This window comes from Poecilia reticulata, chromosome 3 (assembly GCF_904066995.2).
Source record: "Poecilia reticulata chromosome 3, P_reticulata-male-v2, whole genome shotgun sequence".
In the NCBI taxonomy this organism is placed as follows: Eukaryota; Metazoa; Chordata; class Actinopteri; order Cyprinodontiformes; family Poeciliidae; genus Poecilia; species Poecilia reticulata.
The window spans coordinates 18,827,557-18,850,698 of NC_088832.1; the positions used below are offsets into that span (position 1 = coordinate 18,827,557).

The 23,142-nt window shown below is 40.9% G+C and overlaps 1 protein-coding gene across 4 annotated transcripts in view; it reads right to left on the reverse strand.

Annotated features, from left to right (window-relative positions):
* Positions 1 to 23,142, reverse strand: part of zfhx3b (zinc finger homeobox 3b) — a 312,657-nt gene that overhangs the window by 21,772 nt on the left and 267,743 nt on the right. For all 4 annotated transcript variants that reach the window (XM_017303941.2, XM_017303940.2, XM_008405336.3 and 1 more), the window contains one exon: positions 6,743 to 6,850. In XM_017303941.2, coding sequence (XP_017159430.2) covers positions 6,743 to 6,850 — 108 coding nt within the window. The remainder of the gene's footprint in view (positions 1 to 6,742; positions 6,851 to 23,142) is intronic.

Sequence of the window (23,142 nt, forward strand, 5' to 3'; positions counted from 1 at the left end):
AAGGGCTCTTAAATTTTTCTCCGATTTCACCAATGAATCGCTGATTAGGAGTAATATTTATTAGGAACGTATATAAATCTACAAGACATTCATCAATTAAAACTCAGTCTTGCAAAGCCTGTACAGTCACCATAAAAGTCAATGTGCATTAAACCTTAATGTTTGTCAGACATTCTTTTTAATGCCTTTTTTTGCACCTTCGCTAGACAGAGAGCGTTCAACTGCAATAAACATCTTCTGTCGAATGCAAAGGATGGCGATTGTATGTGAGCACCAGCAGGGCACACAGAGCAGGAGAAAAGAAAAAAATAAAACTGCAAGCCAATAAGGTGATTATTAATTCATGCCCCTTTTCCGTAAACCAGAGGCTTTTCTGCTGTCGAGTCCCGTAAGTGAATTGGTCTTTGGCACCTTGTCTCTCTTCCGTAGCTGGACTGTATTAGTCAAGCAGCAAAGGGGGCTGCCAGCGTTCTGCGCCGGTCTCTGGAGCAAATCCTTGCTGCCTTGTTGTGCTTTCAAGTGGAAAAAAAGATGGCTGCTGGACAGAGTGACTGACACAGCAGAGGCTGGATTAACCACAATAGGTCATCTACCATTGAAATCTTCCATGAGTGCAAAATCACTCTTGCCCGCTAACATACGTCTTTTTTGACAGGTTATCCATATTGTAGAAATAAAAATAAACAGCATACCAAGCGGTATTAAATGGAAAAAAAACGTGGCTGGTATTTTGAATAGCATCTCCAGCAGCTGAGATAAGGTGGACGTCTTTTCTGCAGCTTCTGTTGCTTGATTACAATTTCATGCCCTGGCAGGTTCAGGCCTATGTTGCTAACATCATCATACATCCTGTCCATGCCATGTCGTAGAGAGAAAGTTTAACCTGTTCATGTTGGGACTCCAGGATGCTCTGAGAAGCATTCCTGCTGAAACCTTTCACCTTCAAAGCGCCGAGACCCTGCAACGCCCTTCAGCTTCTCGCGCTGCATGAAATCCTCACCTCTATTCCCATGGCGAGTTGGCTATTAATATGGAGATGATCCAACTCCCAGAGTGCTACAAGTCATTTTCTGTCTTTGCTATGTTAACAATATTGCCTTTTCTCTCCACCCCCCCATCCCCACCCTCCCTCTCCACTTCTAACCGGGTTTTTAATCTGCGGCCTGAGTCGGAGCCCAAAGTAATAAAGGGCAGTGCTCCATTTCGTCTTTTATTTCTGTGGTAATTACTATGCAGCAAGATCCAACAGAGCAGATTTCAACTAGGGATGTGGAAGCAAAAATGCACACATTTTTATTTTGCAAAGAGCAAAAAACTAAATTCTGTAAGTTATGAGGAAGCTAAAATGTTCAGATATGGAGACAATTTTTAGGAGGATACAAATTTGTACTAATTCGTAGGCTTCGAAGTATAATAGAAGAAGAAGTGCTTTGCCTTAGCAGGACACAGCTCTGAATGTTAGAAACCCTGTGGAAGACTCGTAAACACTGAGCTTTCAGGGAGGTGGCGAACAAACAAGGACAATTTATGGCCTATTATCTTCAAAGACAAAAGGAATTATAATTTAAGGGATGACAAACACTGGAAGGACGTGACATGATTATGCAAACATTTCCACTGCTCCATCTCCCAGGTTCCTACACCACTGAGGACCTTAGCAATAACAAAACACCACTATGCTGAATGACCCACAAGTGGCCATTCTAAACCTGAATAATTGAATTATAACCGAGTTGAGCTGTGCAATTTCAACTTCAACGGTGCTCAAATAAAATCTGCATATGCGCAATGTTAGGCAGAGAGCAATTCGAATCATTTGATTTGTGTGTTTCTGAATATGCCCAGCCAAAAGGCTAGCAGCACAAAACAGAACGGAATAAAAAAAATAAAAAAATGAGCGGGCTGCAATGCCACCGTGTTGCGTCTAGGGGATGCTAATCATCAGCTTCATTATCCAGATTACATGCAGCCGCCGCAACTTGTAAAGCACATCTGCTTCTCCTACCCACAGAGCACCTGAATGTGCACATGTGCTCACTGAAGCACATTGACCCAAACAGCAGGTGGATATGGAGCCAGAAACACACACACACACACACCCACACACACACCCACACACACGCACACACACACACACGCACTCAGGCTGTATATTGTAAGCACGTGCACTGCAGCTGCTCAGTCTTCAATCAGACAACCATTCAGCTTTAATGTCAAAATTTAGCTGACAATAATTTGGAGGTTTTTCTGGTCACATCTGTGTGAATTAAAAAAAAAAAAAGGAAGAAAAGTAAACCAAAAACTGCAGTAATACAAACAGCTCAAACATCAGTTTGGGAATGTACATTAAATAAATAAATATCTTTGTGACAGGAAGAAAACAAAAACAAAGAAACGCTAAATTCAGTGTTTTGAATAACATTTGATTCTGATTCCAATTGTTCTGAATGAGGTGTGGTTAGACGTGGCACAATGAATTCTGATGAATTCAGCAAAGGGCATAAATATTTATGTACAGGTTGTGTAAATACTGTATAGTCCAGCCAAGAGCAGATTGAATTAGAACCTGTGTCACATTTAATTGGTGCAAGACATCACTGTGTCAAAACACACATATCCCTAATAGCTTAAGAGTAAAAAAATAAAATTAAATAAAATAAAAATGCAAGTTAGAAAATAAATTCTCCAGCTTTTGTGTGTGAAGTTGCAAAATGACACATTCATTTTAATTAGGCAGATAAAAATATTTTAAATTGTCTTAAAGCTGTGCATTGTTTTACAAGCAATGTAAAAATAATAAACTAAACAGTTTATTTATTGTTCAGCCCATGTTAACCATTTCTAACCATTTATTTTAGCCTACTTATAAGTCTGTCTGCTCCCTGAGGTGTTACAGTTCACAGAGTGTGGATGACCCACACAGAAATATAATTTTTCACCCTTTGCCTCCACCACCTTGTTCTAGCTTGTGTAAATTGAATATAGGGGAAGGTGCAAGGAGGAATTATTTATCAACTTCCACTAAAGCCCAGAACTGAGACGGTATACTTTTTAGAGAAGCTACACTCGTCCTCTTTTAATGCAACTCCTCATCTCGGCCATACCGTTTAGTAAAAACCTTCGCCATACCGTTTATGCTAAATATCTCAGATCACAACTTGTCCGAGCCTCTAGGTGTTTTAACAATTTCCATCCCCTCCTCCCCCCCCTCTATCACTTCAAGCTCTCATCACCTTCTTCTCCAACCCACACTGACTTCCAGCCTGCTTCACTTCCAGCTGCATTCTTATGGATTCATGCAAGTGCTGCAGAAATACATCACCTGCTTTAATAAAGGTAAGGATCCTGATCGTATGCCTTAATCCGTAGATTCTCCACTCGGAGAGGAACAGGCAAGGGGAAAAAATGGGAGTGTTATCAATTTATACATATTTTATGCATATCATTTAAGATGACCCTTCAGTGGCAGCTGTAGCTAGCGTTCACATGCCATTTCAGATTATTTTTGAATTTACATTTTTTTTCTATCCGAGTCTGAATGCAATTATGATAATTCAAAAGTTGCACAACATACAGTGTTTCTTAAGCAAAAGACAGCTAAATACATTGCGTGCCTTTACACGCGCAAACGTGTTTTGTCCCTGCCTACAAATAAAAAGCTATGGAATAATGAAGGCATCTTTCAAGAGATGACAGGCCAAATACATATGCATTTTACAAAGACTTCTGATGTACCTCTAAATGATTTTAATGAATACTGAGGAGCTGTGCAACAAGAAAGAGAAAATAAGATTGACAGTGGCTTTAAAAAAGGAGGAAGCTTCCGCCCCACCTCCCCCTTGTGTTCACTAATGCTGTCTATCTGACAGTGGCTGTCATTTGTAACGGGAACAATGTTTCGCTCCGTTCCAACAGCAACATGACAACGATGAGAAGAAGTACTTCACTCGTTCTAATGATGAATTTCAGAATTCAAGAGCTCTGGGTTGGACGTTAGGAGACTGAACACCTTTTCTGATTGATAACAGATCAGCCGTGTTGTAACGTCCTATGCAGCATTAGCTGATAATCAACAGCTCAAACAAGTGCTCCTCTGCTCACCAAATGCATTGTGAGGTGTCGCTCCAACAAGACAGGTTTTCTGCATTTTCTTCTGAATTGGTATTGTATTTCTAAATATGCAGGAAGTACATAAAAAAGAGCCCTTCCTATTAAACTCCAGCTGTCTACTTTTTCCCAACACAGCCTTGAACCCACTACACCATCCTACCCACCCACCTTCCTTTCCACTGACATCAAACAGAACCTCAGACCTGGTTCCCTAATGCAATGCTATTTTTAACTAAGCGTTTCTAATAAGCTGCGGGGAAGCTGTAAATTTTTCATATGCAAGCACATATTTCTTTTGTGAAAACACAGAAACACTCTTATTTGCTGATTAGTGACTGACAGAGGAGGAAAGGAACTGAATATGCTTGTATCAAATTGCACGCCTTTCAAAAAGGAGGAATCCTAATGCAAGGAGTCGTCTTCCTGTGCACCACAGGTATGAGTGAATTATTAATCGGCCAGCTCATTTTAATGCTTTTTAAAGTGCTTTATTTTGATGTGCTAAAACATACTTTTAGCCATATTCAGTCAGGCATGCATATCATTATTTCTTCCATCAAAGAGGAGTGTCGCCCTTTCAAAGAGCACAAACAACTCAGCCTCATTTAAAATAGAAGTTCAAATATCAAAGATGTTTTACAAAGGCAAGGCTTCAAACACTGTGATGAAGTTTTTTTTTTTTTTTCTAATCTGTACTTTATAAAAACTTTGGTATGCAAAAGGTGCGGATTATTTTGCAGCTTTTAACCTGACTCGTGTAAATCAAAACACCTCACAGTTAGACAAGGGAAGTTAGACGCAAGAAGTTAGACAAGTGAAGAGCATCTTTATCTGGGCCTGATGCTGTTCAGAGTCATTAAAATCAAGCACCCTCTCTATGGTATGCTAGACGTCTAAACTCGCAGCTTTGTTTTTGGTGTTACAGCCGTTGAGGTTTAGCTGAGCTGAGAAGAGAGAACTGCAACAAGGTTCAATTTTCCTATGTTAAAAAAAGACAAAGAAAAGCAAGGCAATCAGTAAATAAATTAAGCTTTTGGAGCTTGATGCACTTTGATGCTCTGATTCACATGCATGGTATGTAATGGGAAAGAACCTCATTTTGAATTGAAGTGAACTTGCTTCTCATTTACTGGCGTTTCATTGTTTTCATGCCTCTGTCAATTTGTAGAAAAACTTTTTTTTTGTTCTATTTTTTTATTTTTTTATTCTTGCTCCAAACAATATTACAGCTACATTCAGTTTGCTAACATTTGTTTTAACATATTAAATCATGAAAAAATGTGTGTGTACAGCTGCAGGCATGTTTAAAAGATTACATTGTCTTAGTGGAGAATCATAACAACTATGAGCTAGCAAAATAAACTTAAAATGTTATTATTAGTTGCAATAATAAAAACAATGATAAAAAAGTATTCAAAATGTCATCTGTCTCTGCATGTAGTCAGAGCATCATAAGCACAATTAATAAATAAATAAAAAAATATACTCATTAACAAATAGGCTTTATTAGCACATGATTCACATTAGATAGTGCAAGTACCATTAAATGATATGTATTAATTGCATTTAATCACAGCTTATAATATTTGATGCTCTTAGGGAATCGGCAGTGGAAAAAAATAATTCTGCAGAAATACCCATCCAAGCAATAATGTCGGATTGTAGGCCTTTGGGGGGTTTGCAAGGACCATCAATTTCTATATTCTAATAGCAAGTGAACAACAAAACAATTGCCCATCCCTAATGGTAACATAATATTGGGACTCCATTACGTGTTCTAGTTACTTAAACACTTCTTGCAAGTATGCCAAAGCTTTCACATCCCTGCGCTGCTTGATGAAATTTGAAATGATGTAAATATTATCATGCGACTAAGTTCTCGGAAAATCTCTGCGTGCATTTCGACAAAAGTATTTAAAGTTGGGTGGTTTAAAACTAATAACAGAACTCCTTAAAAATGTTCATGTGGTTTCTGAAAGCGTTTAACATTCAAAGAGTGAAAAGCAGCAAGCTTAATCAGAAATTCAGACCAGAGACCCCTCCCCTCAACCTGAGCTCAGGCCCCTGCTAAACACACCCCCGCGCGCACACACACACACACACACACACACACACACACACACACACACACACACACACACACACACACACACACACACACCCACACACACACACACACACACACACACACACACACACACAACATAATAGATAAACATAAAAATAGAAATCCCAGTATTAAAACAAACACCCTATGCATTCAGTATTGCTGGTGTCTAAGCCTGTTTGCCGCAAAGTTGAGAATGAGGATCACATGGGAGTCTGCACACAGGCCCTGCTCATCTATTGAGCAAAAACAAAACAAGAGTCACATGACACCTCAACTTATCACATATACATACTGCTGCTTACCCTATCTGTATTGTCCCTAACGTAATTTGTAGTGTGCAGTGTTGTTTATTTGAATAGTATCATTTTAAGTTTTCGTTTTGTTTTTAATTTATTAAAGTAAGTTTAATTTAGTTGGACAAAAGGCCAATCGTTTGCATCTCTCAGGAGCTGCAGCCGTGCAGCTGTGTATAGTGCTCCCTGAAAAAAAAAAAAAAAAAAAGTGTATTAAGGATGGCCTTACCTGTCCCTTTGGTGAGCTCCTTCTCCCCCCCACTTTCTCTGTCTTTGGTTTGGTCCTCCTGATCTGTGGTGGTCTCACTAGCAGCCTCCACATCCTCGCTCAGCTCTCCTGAAGGGGGAGGGAGACCGGAATATGTAAATCACCACACCATCAGAATTGGTGGAAGCACTTAAAGGGACGGCAGCATTTTTTTTTTCTATAGGAGCTCGCAACAATTACATTTGCTGACACATAGTTGCAAGGCTAGCAGACAAAGAGGACAGAATCTGCTTTCTATTGCTGCAGTATCTGATAACACTAATATTTAGTCAGACTTGAATTATTAAATCAGAGTTGAATCATGAGGGAAGAGGAAAACAAATATTGATTCATAGAGGAAAGAATGTTTTTTTTATTCTTATTTAGTAGGGATACAAAACTGCAAAAGGAAAAAAAAAAGACACAAGTTCTAGTAGATGGAAAAATAACTGCATCCTTCAAGAAATAGACATTTTATCACACACCGTTCTCTTGCACACATTTTACTGTCCCTTGCTGCAATCTGCTAAATTACTAACCAATACCAATAACCCAGTTTTTCTTCTGTTATTCTACTATTAAAAAAATCATAAATATTTAAAACTTTCAGGCCAACAATTCAATGTATTTTTATGCCAAGTCAAAGTCAGAAATCCCCTGTAACCATCTTAAAAGCATTAGCTCGATATATCAGGGCCATTTAGGTGCGTCAAAGTCCCAACAATGGATATCCAATAACTCCATTTGTAAGTAACACACAGAGGAAAAGATAGCAAAAACAGATAATAAAAAGCGCATCAATCATGTTTATTTCCCTCCAGTGCCCTGTGAACATCCCCTCTGCCTGTTAAGTTTGTTTAAAAGTAGAGAGACTTGCATGCAACAGCATTGATTTGACAACAGTAAACTAGGCCGCAGTCGATACGCTTTATCAGTTATTACACAAGTCAGCTAATTCTCAGCAAATGTACTTAAATGCTCTTTTGAAAATGCTTTCATGCCTCGGTCTCTACTCTATGAGCTATTGATATATTGACAAAAGTACAACAGCTACTGAAATATCCTGGTCAAGTATTCAGCCCTGCAGTCATCGCGCATCTAGTTTGAGCACACTACAGGAATATCATGAGCCAAAACCGCTTTCATGACATTACGCTGTCCCTCATCACTCCCTATTACTTCTCTCAATTAGTGAATGCTCCTGCTCATCAACAGACCTGCTTATTAAAGTCAGAGTCATAACTGAGATACATCCTAAGACAAACAAACAAAAAATCCACGGTAAATCTTCAGTTGCTTAAAAATGAATGGTTACAAGAACAATACTGGAATAAGAAACATAACTTTTCACAGAACTGCTTCACTGCTTAAGGAGGCTTAAAGAGGTAACAAAAAATATTAACAAAAAAACCATACAATAATTGAGCAGGAAACACCTTTTATATTCCTAACCACAAACTAGGAAGCGCTTCCTGCTTGCCAGTACAGCTGTTGGAGGAAACAGCTGTCTGAGCGGAGTGAGAAGTGTATGGATTTTGATGTAAAATATCACCAAAGCCAATCTGACAATCCATTGTTTAAATAAACATTTTTAAAGGCAAGGCTGACCACTTGAACATACATATCTAAGTCATATTTTTTTTTCTTTTACTCTTTAAATGTAAAAAAAATCTAAATTCTATCTAGAATATTCCAAAACACCAAATGTTCTCTAAACGAGCCCAAAATCTTCTGCAGGGTCGTTTAATCCCATCTACCTCACGTCTGCATAAATCTCCACGGCTGCGTGAGAATTAGGATGCTGTGCAGCTGCATAGGTGCTTAGATTACAAAATAATCCCCAGGTAAATTTTTTCAACCTTTAAAAATGGGGCAATGTGTCATTTCCTGCCATGTGACACATGTAGTGAGACTAATTCTCCACCCAGACATCAATACTTACTTTGTTCTCAAACATTACCGTGATAGGCAGCCTACATTTTAAAGCTATTTAGCTTCCGTGTACCCGCCCCCAAAAATCGAGCACAAACACGTTACCTGCACGTATGTGCACGCATACGTTTCTTTCCCCATCATGTTTTTTTATTCTGCTTTATCGAGATGTTTAATCAACATGCATGACAATTTGAGCCTGCACAACACAGAACCCCATACATAATTTATACAGAAATGCAGACGTATGATTCCAGCAGCGCTTTCACATCTCCAAGCGGCAAATGGTTTTGCCCATTTCTTGTCTCATCTACAACCGCATTACAGAATGATTAAAGCTAGGTCGACTTTAATTAATGAAAGGTCACGAGTGGCCTAAGAGTAGGATGCAAATGGAAGAGACACTAAAACTGCAGCTGCAGATTAACTCTGGAAATAGATTAGGAGAAACACTCAAAGCTATGGCAGTGGGCCATTTCTAACCCAAATCTGAAAGATGTAAAGGACAATAGCCTGAAGGTTGTCTTCTAATTAATTGTCTTCATTAACCATTCTAATACAATGATATGAAACAGTTCCATTAATCTAATCATGCAAGCTGAATAAGCCTATTGCCGACACAAAGATTAAACTCATCTGTTCTGAGCATATAAATTTCAGCCCTGCTCTGGCAGTCACTCAGTGGGGACAGTTCATGGGCTCTCTGTTCCAGCGTATCCCAGACAGACACACATACGCACACGCACACATACACACACACACGCACACGCGCGCACACACAAACACACACACACACACATCATTCAGGCGCTTTGCAGCCTTTCCCCATGAGTTTTTCTTCCTTGCCTGTGACTGCAAAGGCCTACTCAAACCCATAGGTGTCACTCTATACAAGCTGGGAGAGAGCAACTTGCTCGCACACATTAATGAGGTGCGGGGGGAAGGGGCCGAACAGCATCAGACAGAAACACATGGGGAAAGGAAAACGGGAAGAAATATGTGGAGATGACAAAAGCAGATGCTATGCAAAAGCTGTCCGGTGAAGATGAGACACTGAAAATGGAAAGATTACCTTCAGATGAGAGAGAGCAGTCTTCCTTTTTCCCCCCGAAGAGCAGTGATTACACTAATGCTAATCAGACTGACAAGCACAAACGGCCTAATAAATAATTGATGGTAACCACTGCACTTTCCAGTATTCCTTCCCAGACTGTAGAGAAGAGCAGCAGCAAGTAATAATAGTCACTCTGGATATCTTTCACTGGGTCAGGCTCCTCCTCCGTCCGCGGCCTCAGCTGAATATACCGCTATGATGGTAACTGCCTTTTAAAAGTGCGGAACTGCAGTCCCACCTGAAAACGGCTCCCGTGGTCCTCAAACTATTTTCTGCTGCATATTCGGTTCTCAGACAATAACACTAGTGCCTGCTGCCGTTTGACATGCATGTGCCCTGGATCACCCCTGTGAGGGATGAGTTGAACTTCTTCCTCTGCCGGGCTCCTGAGTTCTTGGAAGGAAGGTTGCGTTCTGCCTCCTTCTGGCTGTGGCTCCATCTCTAAGCCCTCATTACTCTCATTATCATTATCAAAGCTGCTGTCATCAGTTTTAGCCAGGTGTCACAGGGTTGTACAGTAAATCAGATAGGTGCGCGCCCCTCTGCCCCCCATGCTTTATCCCAGGGTGGACAGCTTCCTTTTCCATAGCGCTGTTCTGTCGGATAAAAAGCAATCTTATTTCACACTTCACAGACTCCATCTTTCTCCCCTACTTCGTCTTTTAAGCATCCCCCTCAGCCTCCCCCAGCACCCGGTGCTCCCCTTCCATGTATTAAAGTTGGCCTGACTCTGGACTAGAGGGCGCAAAATGAAAGTGACAGGAGGGTACCATGGGACAATGAGACACAGGACCCATGCTGAGAGCTTTCATGCATTGTCTGCTCCTCATATCAGCACCTCTGCACTCCGTACACAGGACACTCCTCCCTCTTCTAAAGCAAAATAAACAGCAAAACCCTTCCAACTTTTAATACCCCCCACCTTCACCAACACAGTTAGAAGCTCTCTCCTCGAGTCTTCACAAGGTGCAAATCATAAAACCACCACTGAGAAAAACATGTCAGAAAACAAAGACAAAATGTGTGTTCCACATGAACATCTAATAAGCTGTAAGGTGACATTATCAGAAACAGTAATTGTCACTTGCATTACTTATGCCGAAAAAAACAAAAACAAAATTAAGAACGGACACACTGAATATATGCATATATATTTGAAATGGCTGTCAAAACACTCAAACTGATATGTAGAAAAATTGAAAACTAAGCAGCAGTACTTCCATCAAATTAAAGCACCCAGTGTGGTAATATCTCAGGAAATGAATGCACCGAATGTGAGGGAGTTTGGCTCATGCAAAATGAATGTCTATTTTGTCTCTGTGCTCCACTCACATATGCCCTCGCTCCCTGCTCTCCCACACAGCATCACGGTCTTTGAAAAGAAAGACGAGCAAGGCTACTTTGGCGCTGCTGGTCAGAGTTACGTGTTAGATTCCTGACCTGTCTATGGGGGGGGGGGACTTGCTGGCCTCTCCCTGCTGGCCCTGCTCTGACCTCAGGATCCAAATGTGAATGAATACTTTGTGTCTCCAATGGGCTGAGGGCAGGAGGAACAAAAAGGGCGCAAGAGCAGCGGAGGAGAAGGTGCAGCAGGTGGAGGAGGGGTAAAGAGTTAGGGCAGCTAATAATTAAAAAAAAAAAAAAAACTTTACAGAGCAAGTTAATCACAGACAGCTTTAGATGCTGCAATGGAAGCGTGTTTTTGAGCCATTGCTTTATCTTTTGGTACATGCACATCACACCAGCCTGTAGGTCCTCATTCTGATTCCCCTTACATCTCAAAGTCAATATTGTTTCGTGTTATGGGAGATAAAAAAAGATTTAAAAAGCACTCTCATTGCAGCTCATTTAACCATTTTCTATGCTCTTGGTACTTATTCAATTAAAAATATTTTCCCTAACGTGTTACCTCTTGGGAAACTAATTAGAAATACTTATTGCAGTAATGACATGTTTAGAAACATTACAAATAAAGTAAAGTGCAGCTGCTCCAATTCTTTTGTCTTTGTGTTTTACTCGGGGTGATAAAGGAGAGGAGGATCTAGGTTAATGTGGCTGTGGACGGGGACTGAGCATGCAAGGACTGCTCACTCTTCAGCTCCATCTGATACACACAACACACACACACACACACACACACACATACACACACACACACACACACAACCCTGACTTTGTTAAATGTCTAAGATGATGGCTGCAAACTAACACATATTACATCCACAATGGAAGATACAGGCTGTACTTTTCCCCTTTCCCTGATAGAATGGCAGGCTGAAAGCCTGGATAAGGGGCAAAAGCATCATTGGGCAATACTCTTTTATCTACTCCGCCTGAGGGACATTGTCCTGCACAAAGAGTCACTCTGCCTCTTTAGTTACTCGGTACAGCAAGCCATCCCCCTGCTCCCCCCTATCCTGCACCCCCCCGTCTCACCATGCATTTATGCTTATCGTCTTCCACTTCTGCCTGCTTTTAAATCAACCTATTTTTGTTAATGCGCCATTTTTTTTCTTCATTTTCCTCGAGCTCAAACTACAATCCCCTTACTTTGTTTGTGACTATTCAAAGGAGCCAAGCAGTTCATGGGCAGAGGGGATAGATGAAAAAAAAAAAAGGCATCACCGCTGTCATGAAGGGCAATCACATCAACTCTGAAATATTCACCAGTGGCTTGGAAAATGCGATGGTACAGTTATGACAGGCGGACACTCTAGCCCCCCATCGCCCCCACCCAGCTCCCGACTCAGCCCCCACCACGCCGGCCCCGCTCTCCATCAGGGCGGAAGCACGGTGGACATTCTGAATATGTATAACCCGGAAAATGTATTGATTTTTCATTTGGTGAAGAGGGACACACAAAAATCACATAACCTGAAACTGTCACAGCTCTTCTGTTCATAGCTCATCTCTCCTGATGTTTGGCTTTTGCCACAAAATCTCTTTAATTACCAGGTATAGTAAGCTTCAGAGCCTTTCTCCACAGAGACGCTGCCACATACAGCCTGCTGGGCTTAACAAGACAGCCCACATCTATTATATATGACATACACCCAGCAGCTTTTGTTTCATATCTAACTAATAAGTGCACTGAATGCGACTATACCCACAGTTTTTGTTTTTTTTACCATACAAAGCTGTAGAGCAAAAAGCTTTCTTGAGGAAAGCCTTGAAAATAACAAAATGCGGCGCGACACATTAAAAAGACCTTTTCATATGAAAAGATAATCCTGAATGGTCCGAGCACTTATTTCATGGGCTTTTCTGAAGCCCCACTGCTTAACATGAATTTCTCCCATTGATCCAAGTTTTTTCAGGTAGCAGGCAGGTCCCCCCTATGTTTCACTGAGTGTGCACACTTGTGTATATCTGTGTCCATTAACAGGTACTTATCTGTTTATCTCTCCTTTTAGGCACTGCAGACCAGTACAGTGAACTGTCTGAAAAAGATCTCTGTCTGTCGATTTATCGAATGTACCATTTGCATATCTTTGTAGTGCTTCCATCTGCCTGTGGACCGTTCTGTGGTGGTATTAGCTCAGAAAATCAATGTTGCCATGGCGGGATGTATGCAGCCCCTACCGCTGCACGTGCTTAGAGTCCGGCTTATAGCTCCCGCATGAGCCCTATTTACATGAGTCCTGCTGGTACAAGACCCCACACCCCACTCCTTTCAGTTCTTCAAATCTTTGTAAACTTAAAGTCCACAAACATATTTCTCAGCTTGCCTCCCAAGAGTAGGCGGGCTTGCCATCCTCCTCTGTGGTCATGTTGCCTCCCCGTTTCCATCCAAAGCCCTGAGCTTGACCGTCTGTTTGTTTATGAAAGCGTACGCAGAGATAAAACAGAATCCAACAAGGTTATGAATACCAATTTTGCTAATCAATTTTATTTCAAATCTAAAATGTAGGGTAGCATTGATGCGTGTTTGCTCTCAAAGGTCGAGCGGCTTGCTGAGTTCAGATGTTTTATGTTAGTAGAAAGGAAAGGTGGAGAAAGGTGTGGTGTGTTTCATTTTATTTATTCATTTATTACACTTATTTCTGTTTGTTACATCATGCCGCTATACATTTATGGATGGAGAAAGCACACGAGGATACCTTAGTGTTGATATAAATTTTTCTTGCAGAGACTGTAGTGGATGTGGAGGGAAACTTTTCTTCTCGGTTGCAACTGGCTGGTTACTCATAGCTAATTGCTAAAGAAATCCAATGATTACACTGCAGAGGCACTTTAAAACATCCTGAGAGAGCAACCACATATTGGGCAAAGGAAAAAAAAATTAAAGCTCACTCCACCTCCATCTATTCAATTTCTAACACAAATCAAACATAGGGAGCTTTCTTTTACCATTTGTCTTTCTTTCTGCCCCTCTTTGCATAGACCATCCATTACTTTCACATGAAATATGAAAAGGCAATATCCTCTCTGTGTTTGTACTGAAGCGTAATGCGATTGTGTTGTCATTTATAGGAAATAATCACAAACCTCTCTTTCATTTTCCAGTTCAAATAACCATGAAAAATTAGCCTTCAATGTCAGGGAGGACAACAAAGGGATGCACACAGACTATTGCTCCACCACTGCGCTTGACATTTCGCCTTAATAGGAAAACGGCTGGTTGTTTCTATCTTTCTTTTCCACCCCAATCTTTTTCTTCGGCTAACCTCTTTTTTTTTTTTTAACCTAATTAAAAAGTTCTGCACTCAGATCTTTGCAAATCTTTGCTGCGTCTTTATTCACCATGGCGGGTCGGTGTGCAAGAGAAACAAAAAAAATTGGAAGGTTAGAAAACTTCGGTCCTATGCACAGAGTGCCCCCTGCTCATTAGCACCCCTTCCCCTGTCCGTTAATGGCCAGTGCAGAGGAAAGATGTCGTCAGACAGCCACTAAGGGGCCCAGGTCGCTGTGACTACCGTCCAGCAGCCTGATAAATAAATAATTCAAGAGCTATCAGACTCTCTGGCAGCAGAGCAGTCCCAAAAACACACACTCAGGACACGGCTTGTAAAGGCCTTCCTAACTGATCAGCATTTAGCCATTACAAACGATGTACAACTAGAGATATATGCAAGATCCAACACAATTAGCCTGAGCTATCGTCTGAGGATCCTTTTAATTCAGGAAATCCTTATTTTCACTCTCAGCAGCAAAGTAATAGTAACTACCTTGTATACTGCTATCAATAAGTGTGTAACAGGCAGGCTGCCTTTCGCTTTAAATAAACACAAAATGAAGAGCCATTTTTCAGTGCAGTTATAGAAAATGCAATTAAACTAATTGAATTTAAGAAAACATCACAATCCAAAAAGACTGATAAAAAAAAAAAAGTCAAAGCTTCAAACCTTCAAATCCACAGAGACTCCCGGTGTATTTGTGAAGTTAAAGGAAACAACAGCGACACTGATCATGCACCAATCAGGCTTAACCTTGTGATCACTTACAGATAGTGATTAACATTCTGATGGACACAGTACGTACAAAACTGTAGATCTTGTAGGAGGTTTCCGGTCTGCTGGCACCAGGATATACTTATGGGAAGAAGCCAATCCAGTGTAGGCAAAGTGATGCCTTGGAAAATGTTCTGCTAGTTAACCTTGGTTCCTGTCATTCTTACAGAGGTTCGTTTTTAAATAGCACCGACCTGAGCACCGCTTAAGACCTTCAAAGCCTTTTGATAGAAAGTACTCAGTTATGTCTTTGGCTCATTCAGCAGAATAATGTCTCCGACCACAAGAGAGGAATGCTTCGAGAATGACTTGAGAGGCACAACAGAGTATAAGGTGTCAACGTAAAAACTCCAAATTCCCCAGGTCTCAATCCAATCAAGCATATGTGTGATATGCTACATAAACAAATTCAATCCACCTCACGACTTACAGGACTTTTAAAAAAAAAGAAAAAAAGAAAAGAAAAGAAAATCTGCTTCTAACATCCTGGCGCCAGATACCACAGTGCACCTTCAAAGGTCCAGGGAAATCTATGCCACACTGGGTCAGGGCTATTTTGGACCAACACACTATTAGGCAACTGTTCATAATGTTATACAAAATCGTTGCATAAGTTTATGACAACTAAACGTCCACTGAGATACAGTGTTTTGCCCTTGATCCTTTGGCAAAGGTGAAAATAAACATCTCATGTGATTAGCTTCTCTTTTATTTATATATAGTAATTTACTTTCACACAATTATTCCTGGGCCGTTTACTTCTTAATTATACAAAGATCTTTAAGTTTTATTTGCAAACCATAGGGTACAATTAGAGGCTGGAATGTTACACAAGAAGATGCTGGAATGCAGTGCCTAATAAAAAGTTACGTGAATGTCAAAAATGTCCGGCACTTGTCTTTAAAAACAAGCAGAGATTACCTGCAACTGCTGTTGACTATTGCTGATTATTAGCGGATGAATTATTCTATAAGAAAATGCTACAAAGTTTAAACAGGTGTGATTGAATCCAAGCAAATTTTGCTTTGCTGTAAGACTGAGAAAGTGAGCTGAAGCCTCCTACAGGGAAGGAACTGTGCTGCCCGCTGTGCTGCTCTCCAGAGAAGGAGCCTTGGAGTGATTACAGTCAAACATTGCTACTCAGTTAACTTTGGCTCAGCCACAAGAGAGGGAGAAGACAAGACAAGAAAGAGAGAAGGGAAGAAAGAGAGACAGAAGGGAAGGAAGGAAGGAAAAGAAGGAAGGAAGAAAACAAGGAAGGGGGAAAGGAAGGAAGGACAGAAAGAAAGGAGGAAAGAAAAAAAAAGATGACATCACATAGACCATCTTTTAGAAATAAAAAAGAAACAAAGTGACTTGTAGAGTTTCATATTGCTCATGTGTCTTTTACCCAGTACTAAAAGAGAAAAACCTCAGCCAGTGACAATCACTGAGGTCAAATGATTTTTTTTTTCTTTTCGGGTGTTAAGACTGTCTGATGTCCAAAAGCTTTTAAAACACACCCTTACCTCGACAAAAAAAAATAAAAAAAAAAAAAGTAAAAAAAAAAAAAATACAGCTGAGAACAGCTCTGTAGGGGAGCAGATATTAGACAGTTTCACATGTCCTTGGATTCTGAAGTAGAGGCCAATTAAATGGCTTTGCAGCATCCAATTTGTGCTGAGTGAACAGGTATGAATGTTGGGGTGGGGGCTCCGTGGCAGCGGGCATAAAGAGGACAGAGCAGAGCGCACTCTCAGAAAGGTGCCAGCTAACTCTACTGTCAGTGGATTTCTGAGTCTTGCATATTCGCAGGACATTAGGATGATACAGAGCGACATTATTTAACGTAACGTTAACTTTCACACAGAACCACTGGTGTTTTGAGCATCATAAGTACTCACAGGACACCAGCTCTTCCAGTACAAGCCTCTCCTCTGTTTAATGCTGACTGAGCACAGACTTATGGAAATAAGTGGGTCTGGGTGGTGAGGTTCATACCCTCTCAGAGGCATGGTCAGGGAATTAACAGTCTCTTCCCTACAGAGACCTGGCCCTCCTGCTAAATTGGTACCATGTTTTACCACATCTTGCATTTTTATTGTATATGCATGTTGTTGTTAGTGCAGCTGTTATAGTTACTTTTAATATAATAGGAGCTCTTACTGTCTTTGCTGCGGAAGACTCTTCTCACTCATTAGCCAAAAGTTTGAGAGCTGGGCTGAGAGTACCGATAAGGTACAAATGTAATTATTTATCTCGCTGGTTGGCGTTTTGTTGCACCTCTAAGGCCTAAAGGCAGGGCCTCTAACTAGCAAAGGGCCGTCTCTGGAGAAATGCTGGAGTAAACAATTGAGAAAATGTTATGCCAGGGGTGTCAGTTACCAGGAGAAAGCAAACACTAATCACTAAACTAATCATTAAAACACCCTGCCTACGATAATGTGGCTCTCTGTGGATTTGTGGTTCCTCCCCTGTGTACTGATCCAACATCCTAACGCTCCATCATGCCCTCAGCCTCAGTCCTGGCTCTTGCTCATGAATAGGCACCAATACAGATCCCTCCTCTTCATTCAGTCATGGTTTCTGTTGGCTCAAGCCAGGACCGGTGGCCTCTTGAGAAGGCTGTGATGAGAATTCATTTCTACCCATTATGTGCTCTTGTCCACTGCCTGAGTTCATCAGTTCAGTGCAACCAAGTCAATGAAAGGGTCTGTAATGAAGCAATCAGATGCAGCCTGGTTTTCTGGTCCCAACACTCCATTCTTGGCTACCAGACCCCATCTCCCAGTGCAGAGCATGGGGCTGGGCTGGAGGGGGGGCGGTGGGCTCCAGCAAAGGGAAGAGTGGGCTCAAACTGCACAGACATTAATTCAAAACCTAGTCTTTCATAGACTGGAGGATACGCTGCTCTAACATGTGTTTCACACCAGGTCTTCTGGTTCCTGCAGCTTCAGAGACTCAGTTTGTGAAAGATCTGTTAGTTTATTGAAGATAACCCAGTAAGCGAGGAATGGCTGACACACTGTGTAACGTGCAGCTGGCAGATGTCTGTCATTTCTTCTACTTACACCTTTTTGGGTCAATTGGGAAGCGCCCGCCTTCAACTTCTTAAACTTGTGGAAAATAACAAGATGAGTTTCAATTTAACCTGTGTTAAACCCAAATTTGTGACTCAAAGTACTGGCACATTTAAAGAAATTAGGATTGTGAGTGAAAAGTGCAACGTTTCTTACCAGTCATCTCAGAAAGAGAAATTGACATTTTATAAAAAGAGTAAAATATTTCAAGCTTTTATTTTATTTTTTTGCCATTTTAATCATTAAGACTTGCAAAATTTAGTGTCTTGGAAAATTTCAATATCACATTAGACCAATCAAAAATAAAATAATGCCTTAACCACAAATTTCAGACTTCTGAAAAGTTTGTACATTTCTATTCACTCAGTAATTGATCGGGCTTCCTCTTGCATGAATCTCCACATCAATGTGCCATGGCATGGAGGCGATCAGCCTGTGGCACTGCGTAAGTGTAATGAAAGCCCAGATAGCTGGAGTCAGGTCATCTCTGTCTTCTTGATTCTGGTGTTTCTCATCTTCCTCTTAGCAGCCCATATATTTTCAATATGTTCTAGGTCAGGGGAATTTGCTGGTCATCAAGAACAGGAACACCATGGTCACTGAACCAGCTTTTGATACCTTTGGCAGTGGGGACAGGTTTCATGTCCTGATGGAAAATAAAATCAGCATCTACATACAGCTTGTCAGCAGAGGGAATGGAGTTTGCTTGACAATCCTTTCAAGGCTGCAGTTCTCCCTGTTGTTGTTGCTGCACCTTTTTCTACCACACTTCTTCCTTCCACTCAATGTTCTGTTTAGGTACTGCTTGGATATAGAACTCCGAACAGCCAGCTTCTTCAGCAATGTGTCGATGGCCGTTATCTTGACATCTGTCAAGTCAGCTTTCTTCCTCATGATTGTGCAGCCAACAGACTCAGAGTGAGGGATTATTTATAGGCTCAGGAAACTTAAGGAGTGTTTTGAGTTAATTAGCAAATAAGGGTGTGACGCCATGAGTTTCCAATAATTACCTTTTCATAGTATTCTAATTTTCAGAGACACTGAATTTTGGGTTTTTGTTGCGTACAAGCCACAGTCGCAAAATTACAAGAAACAAAGGCTTGGAATATATGATTCCATAGAACATATGAGTTGCACTTTCTGAGACGACTGGGAAAAAATATTGCACTCTTACACAATATCCAGTTTTTTATTTTTATTTTATTTTTTTATACTAGTATATAGGTATCTTTAAGGTTTGTTTTAAACAGGGTTCAACAGCAGGGCACCAAGCCAAAATACACAACATACACGATACAGTTTGACAACACCAAGTTTGCTCAAACATCACTATGGTATTTAAAGAATTTGCTAGATTATCCTTCTCTACATTCTTCCATTAAAGTTTACTTCTTCATTCACTTTCCTAGCTTTAGCCAAAAGACCCCACAGCTGGATTCTACCTGACAAGAACTCCTTAACAAGCAGCAGTCATTAACCTCAGGAGCAGGCAGCTGCCATGTGATGTAGTGCTCTCGGCCTGCTGCAGAAGGGCCCTATTGATCCCAGACATACTTGGTGCCTTCCTGGATGTTTATAATCAATATGCAAATGGCCAGCTGCATTGATTCAATATTAATTTTCAATTAGGGAATTCTCGTGGGGTCCTTAGGGGTCAATACAGAACCATTCAAAGGGAAGGCTTGAGCAAGTTGCAGGCATTGACGTTCCTCCACCCAAGACAACTTACTTACTGTTTATTTAGCCTGCCCTGCTGTAAGTCCCGATTAAGGCTTCAGATAATGGCCAGAGAGACAGATGGACCTTTCTGCACTTCTGCAACACCCATTAGATAAACTGGATTTTGGTCTGAAGGGCTTGTCCAAACTAATAAGTCATCATTTCACACATTGTGTAGTTTCCTGTTCTGTTAAATCAGTGGAGGCAGGAACAGTGACAGTATAAAAACAAACAAACCTCTCCATATTTTTTTATAAGACTTTCCCCACCAAGAGATAAATTGATGAGCACATGTTTATGAGCAAGCATACAACAAATTGTACATCTGAGGGCTGCTCGTCAAGTCATTTAGAGCGTGTAAATAGGTACAGGAAAACGGCAAACATCAGATCTTTTTTATTGACTTATCTTTAATTAGTTTTCAAAGTCGGGTCACCAGCAGAGAAAGAATTGCCACAGTTGCAGCACTGTTTGACCAAGCTGATGGATCAAGCTACAAAATCCAAATTGTATTTTATCTATGTCATATAAATGAAATGAGCAAACACAATAAGGTTTTCTGCTATCTGACAGCAGGGTAGCATTTGAAACTTTGCTCATCAGTTGAAAGTTTCAGATAATGCCAAAGAAAACTAGAAAAATGTATAGCCAGACAGGAAAAAGAGGATCCAACCACAACCATATAACTCCAGCTTCAAATTTCAAAGACACATTTGAGATGAATGAGATTTGGTCAGACAATGAGTCTGACTGATTTTATTATTGCATTTCTCAGCCAGCAGATCAGTTAGCATGACTTTAGCACATTGTTAAGGAGGTCTCCATTCAGAAAACAATTCTAATTTGGCTGATAACCTTCAGCATTGCTTAACATTTTGCTTTAAACGCTGTGAACGCTCTGGGAAAGATTACAGCTTTACTGCCATGCTAACTCAGAGCAGACTAAGGAGCGAGCATGTGAAAATTGCCAAGAGTGTAACAGAGATAACCTGGTTGGACTATTTGCTTGGCTCTCCTGAAGATGCACCGCCTCAGGTAATTGGTTTAGGGATAACATTAATTACCACATTCCTCATTAATGGATGAAGCCTTTATTGGTTCCATTGATCAGCTGGACCTGTTAGCCATCATCCTTAGCAATGGTGGATGTAACAAGCTTACATATTGGCATATCAATTAATGCAATCAATTCCTGTCCAGCAGTTACAATGCATCCTACCCGCTTCTCTTTTACCATACCCCACTTACAATCTCAACTAGCTTCCCTCTGTCATGGGGTCTGGAATACAGGTTTAAGTCAAACGGAAGTTTTGGAGGGGAAAAAAAAATATTTTGCTGAATTTTTTAAAACAACCAACAATTAAAACTTGATGTAAAGGTTATCTTAAAAAGTTTTTTACTTTAATTAGTGGAATTTATCAATCCCAGATGAAGAAAAGGAAATCAGTTTGTTATGTGAATTATAACGAGTTAAAATGAAAATATATGAACATTGCCTCCATGGATCCAGTTGTCCCGCTGTACAAGTCTTTGACTTAAAGACAAGTCTTAAGGTGAAAGCCGACTATTTTTCCAAGATCAGAGTGCCTTTTAAGAAGGCGCAGATTACAACTTGGAATCCTTCCTCCGTCATCCATGCTCAAAAAGGGGTGACAGAATTCAAACACTAGGCTGTGGTTGCCTGGTATAACGTGGTGAAGTGGGTAGAACATCAGCAATGAATGAGGGAGTCGGGTGAGATAACTGAAAGCACACCATGACAAAGTGGAGGGATTTACCGTTGGGCCCGCAGCACTTCATTTGCCTAATAACAGATCATTCTATAAGAAAGTGGCTGCTTGGAGGGGGGATATCAACCAACGAGGATGTCTCACTCGCAGAAATCCTATTTGAAGACAACACCTTCTGAGCGCTCATCCTCCTCCACGCCTAAGACGATCCACGCGCATGACAGGGCCCATTAATATGACGCCCATGTAACCTTGCTCTTTCTGCCTCTCTTTTCCAACAGGAACAAAACCGATAGCCAGGGAGGAGGGGCATTATGTTATGACTGAGCGTGTAACAGGAGGGGTGGTGTTCATTTTAAAAAGATGTCTTAAATATCCTCCTCTAAGACACCTGGAGCCACCTCTTCAAAACTAGGAGTGAAAAGAAAAGAGTTCTTCATTTACCAATATCACATTAATGCAGATGTTTTAGGCAGGTTTTTAGTTCTCTTATGGATTAGTTGTGTTTCCTTAGCTCAAAAACAATCTTCATTGCACTCTGATAAACACCACACACAGGCCGCACACATAGGCCCCTCAAATTCACTAGCAAAACGCTACAGACTCAGTCTTATGTGTCTGCAAGATAAGTAAATATAGATATAGGGAAGATGATGACAAAGAGCTATTATCTGCAACTACACCCACTGAGCTGTAACACAAACATATTCCATGATTATTTATTTAAATACACCATGTGGGAAAAAAAAAAAAAAGAAAATCTGCCTGTGGAGTTCACTGGGAGCAGCACAGAGAAAACAGATTCATCGGACAGTGTTAAATGTCGAGTGGGGGGGCCAGACGAGCAGGCAGTCAGACGGACAGCTCTTACTTACTCTGTGTGGGACCTCCTGTTTGCCCCTGTCCCCCGAGCGGCACACAAGTGGGCTGAGCAATTAACAATTTCATGCTGATTGCCTGAAGCGTGTTTTGCTATGCCATAAAGATAATAGCATGAAGGGTGTAGCGGCAGGCCCCCCAATCCCCCTCCTCCGGTGTTCCTCTATTGCTTCCATGTCTCAATTCTCTCCTGTGTAATTCACATGTTGAAACGGCGCACTGCCTGCTTGCTTTATTAAAGACCGTCTCCCTGCTTAGAGGGCGCGTTTAAGAAAAAAAAATATATAAAGATGACTCCCTGAAGAGTAAACAGGGATGATTATTAAAGGGAAGGAGAAACTAGAGTCTTGGTCTCCCACTGGCTTCTTGATTTGAAAGTCTAATTTGGCAACTGCACACAACAGGCGAGCAGGTATACAAAACAAACCAGTTCCATTTTGAAGCATGCCCGCCTTGGATTCTGGTGACAGCCGTCTTCTTCTTTCTCTACCTCAACATG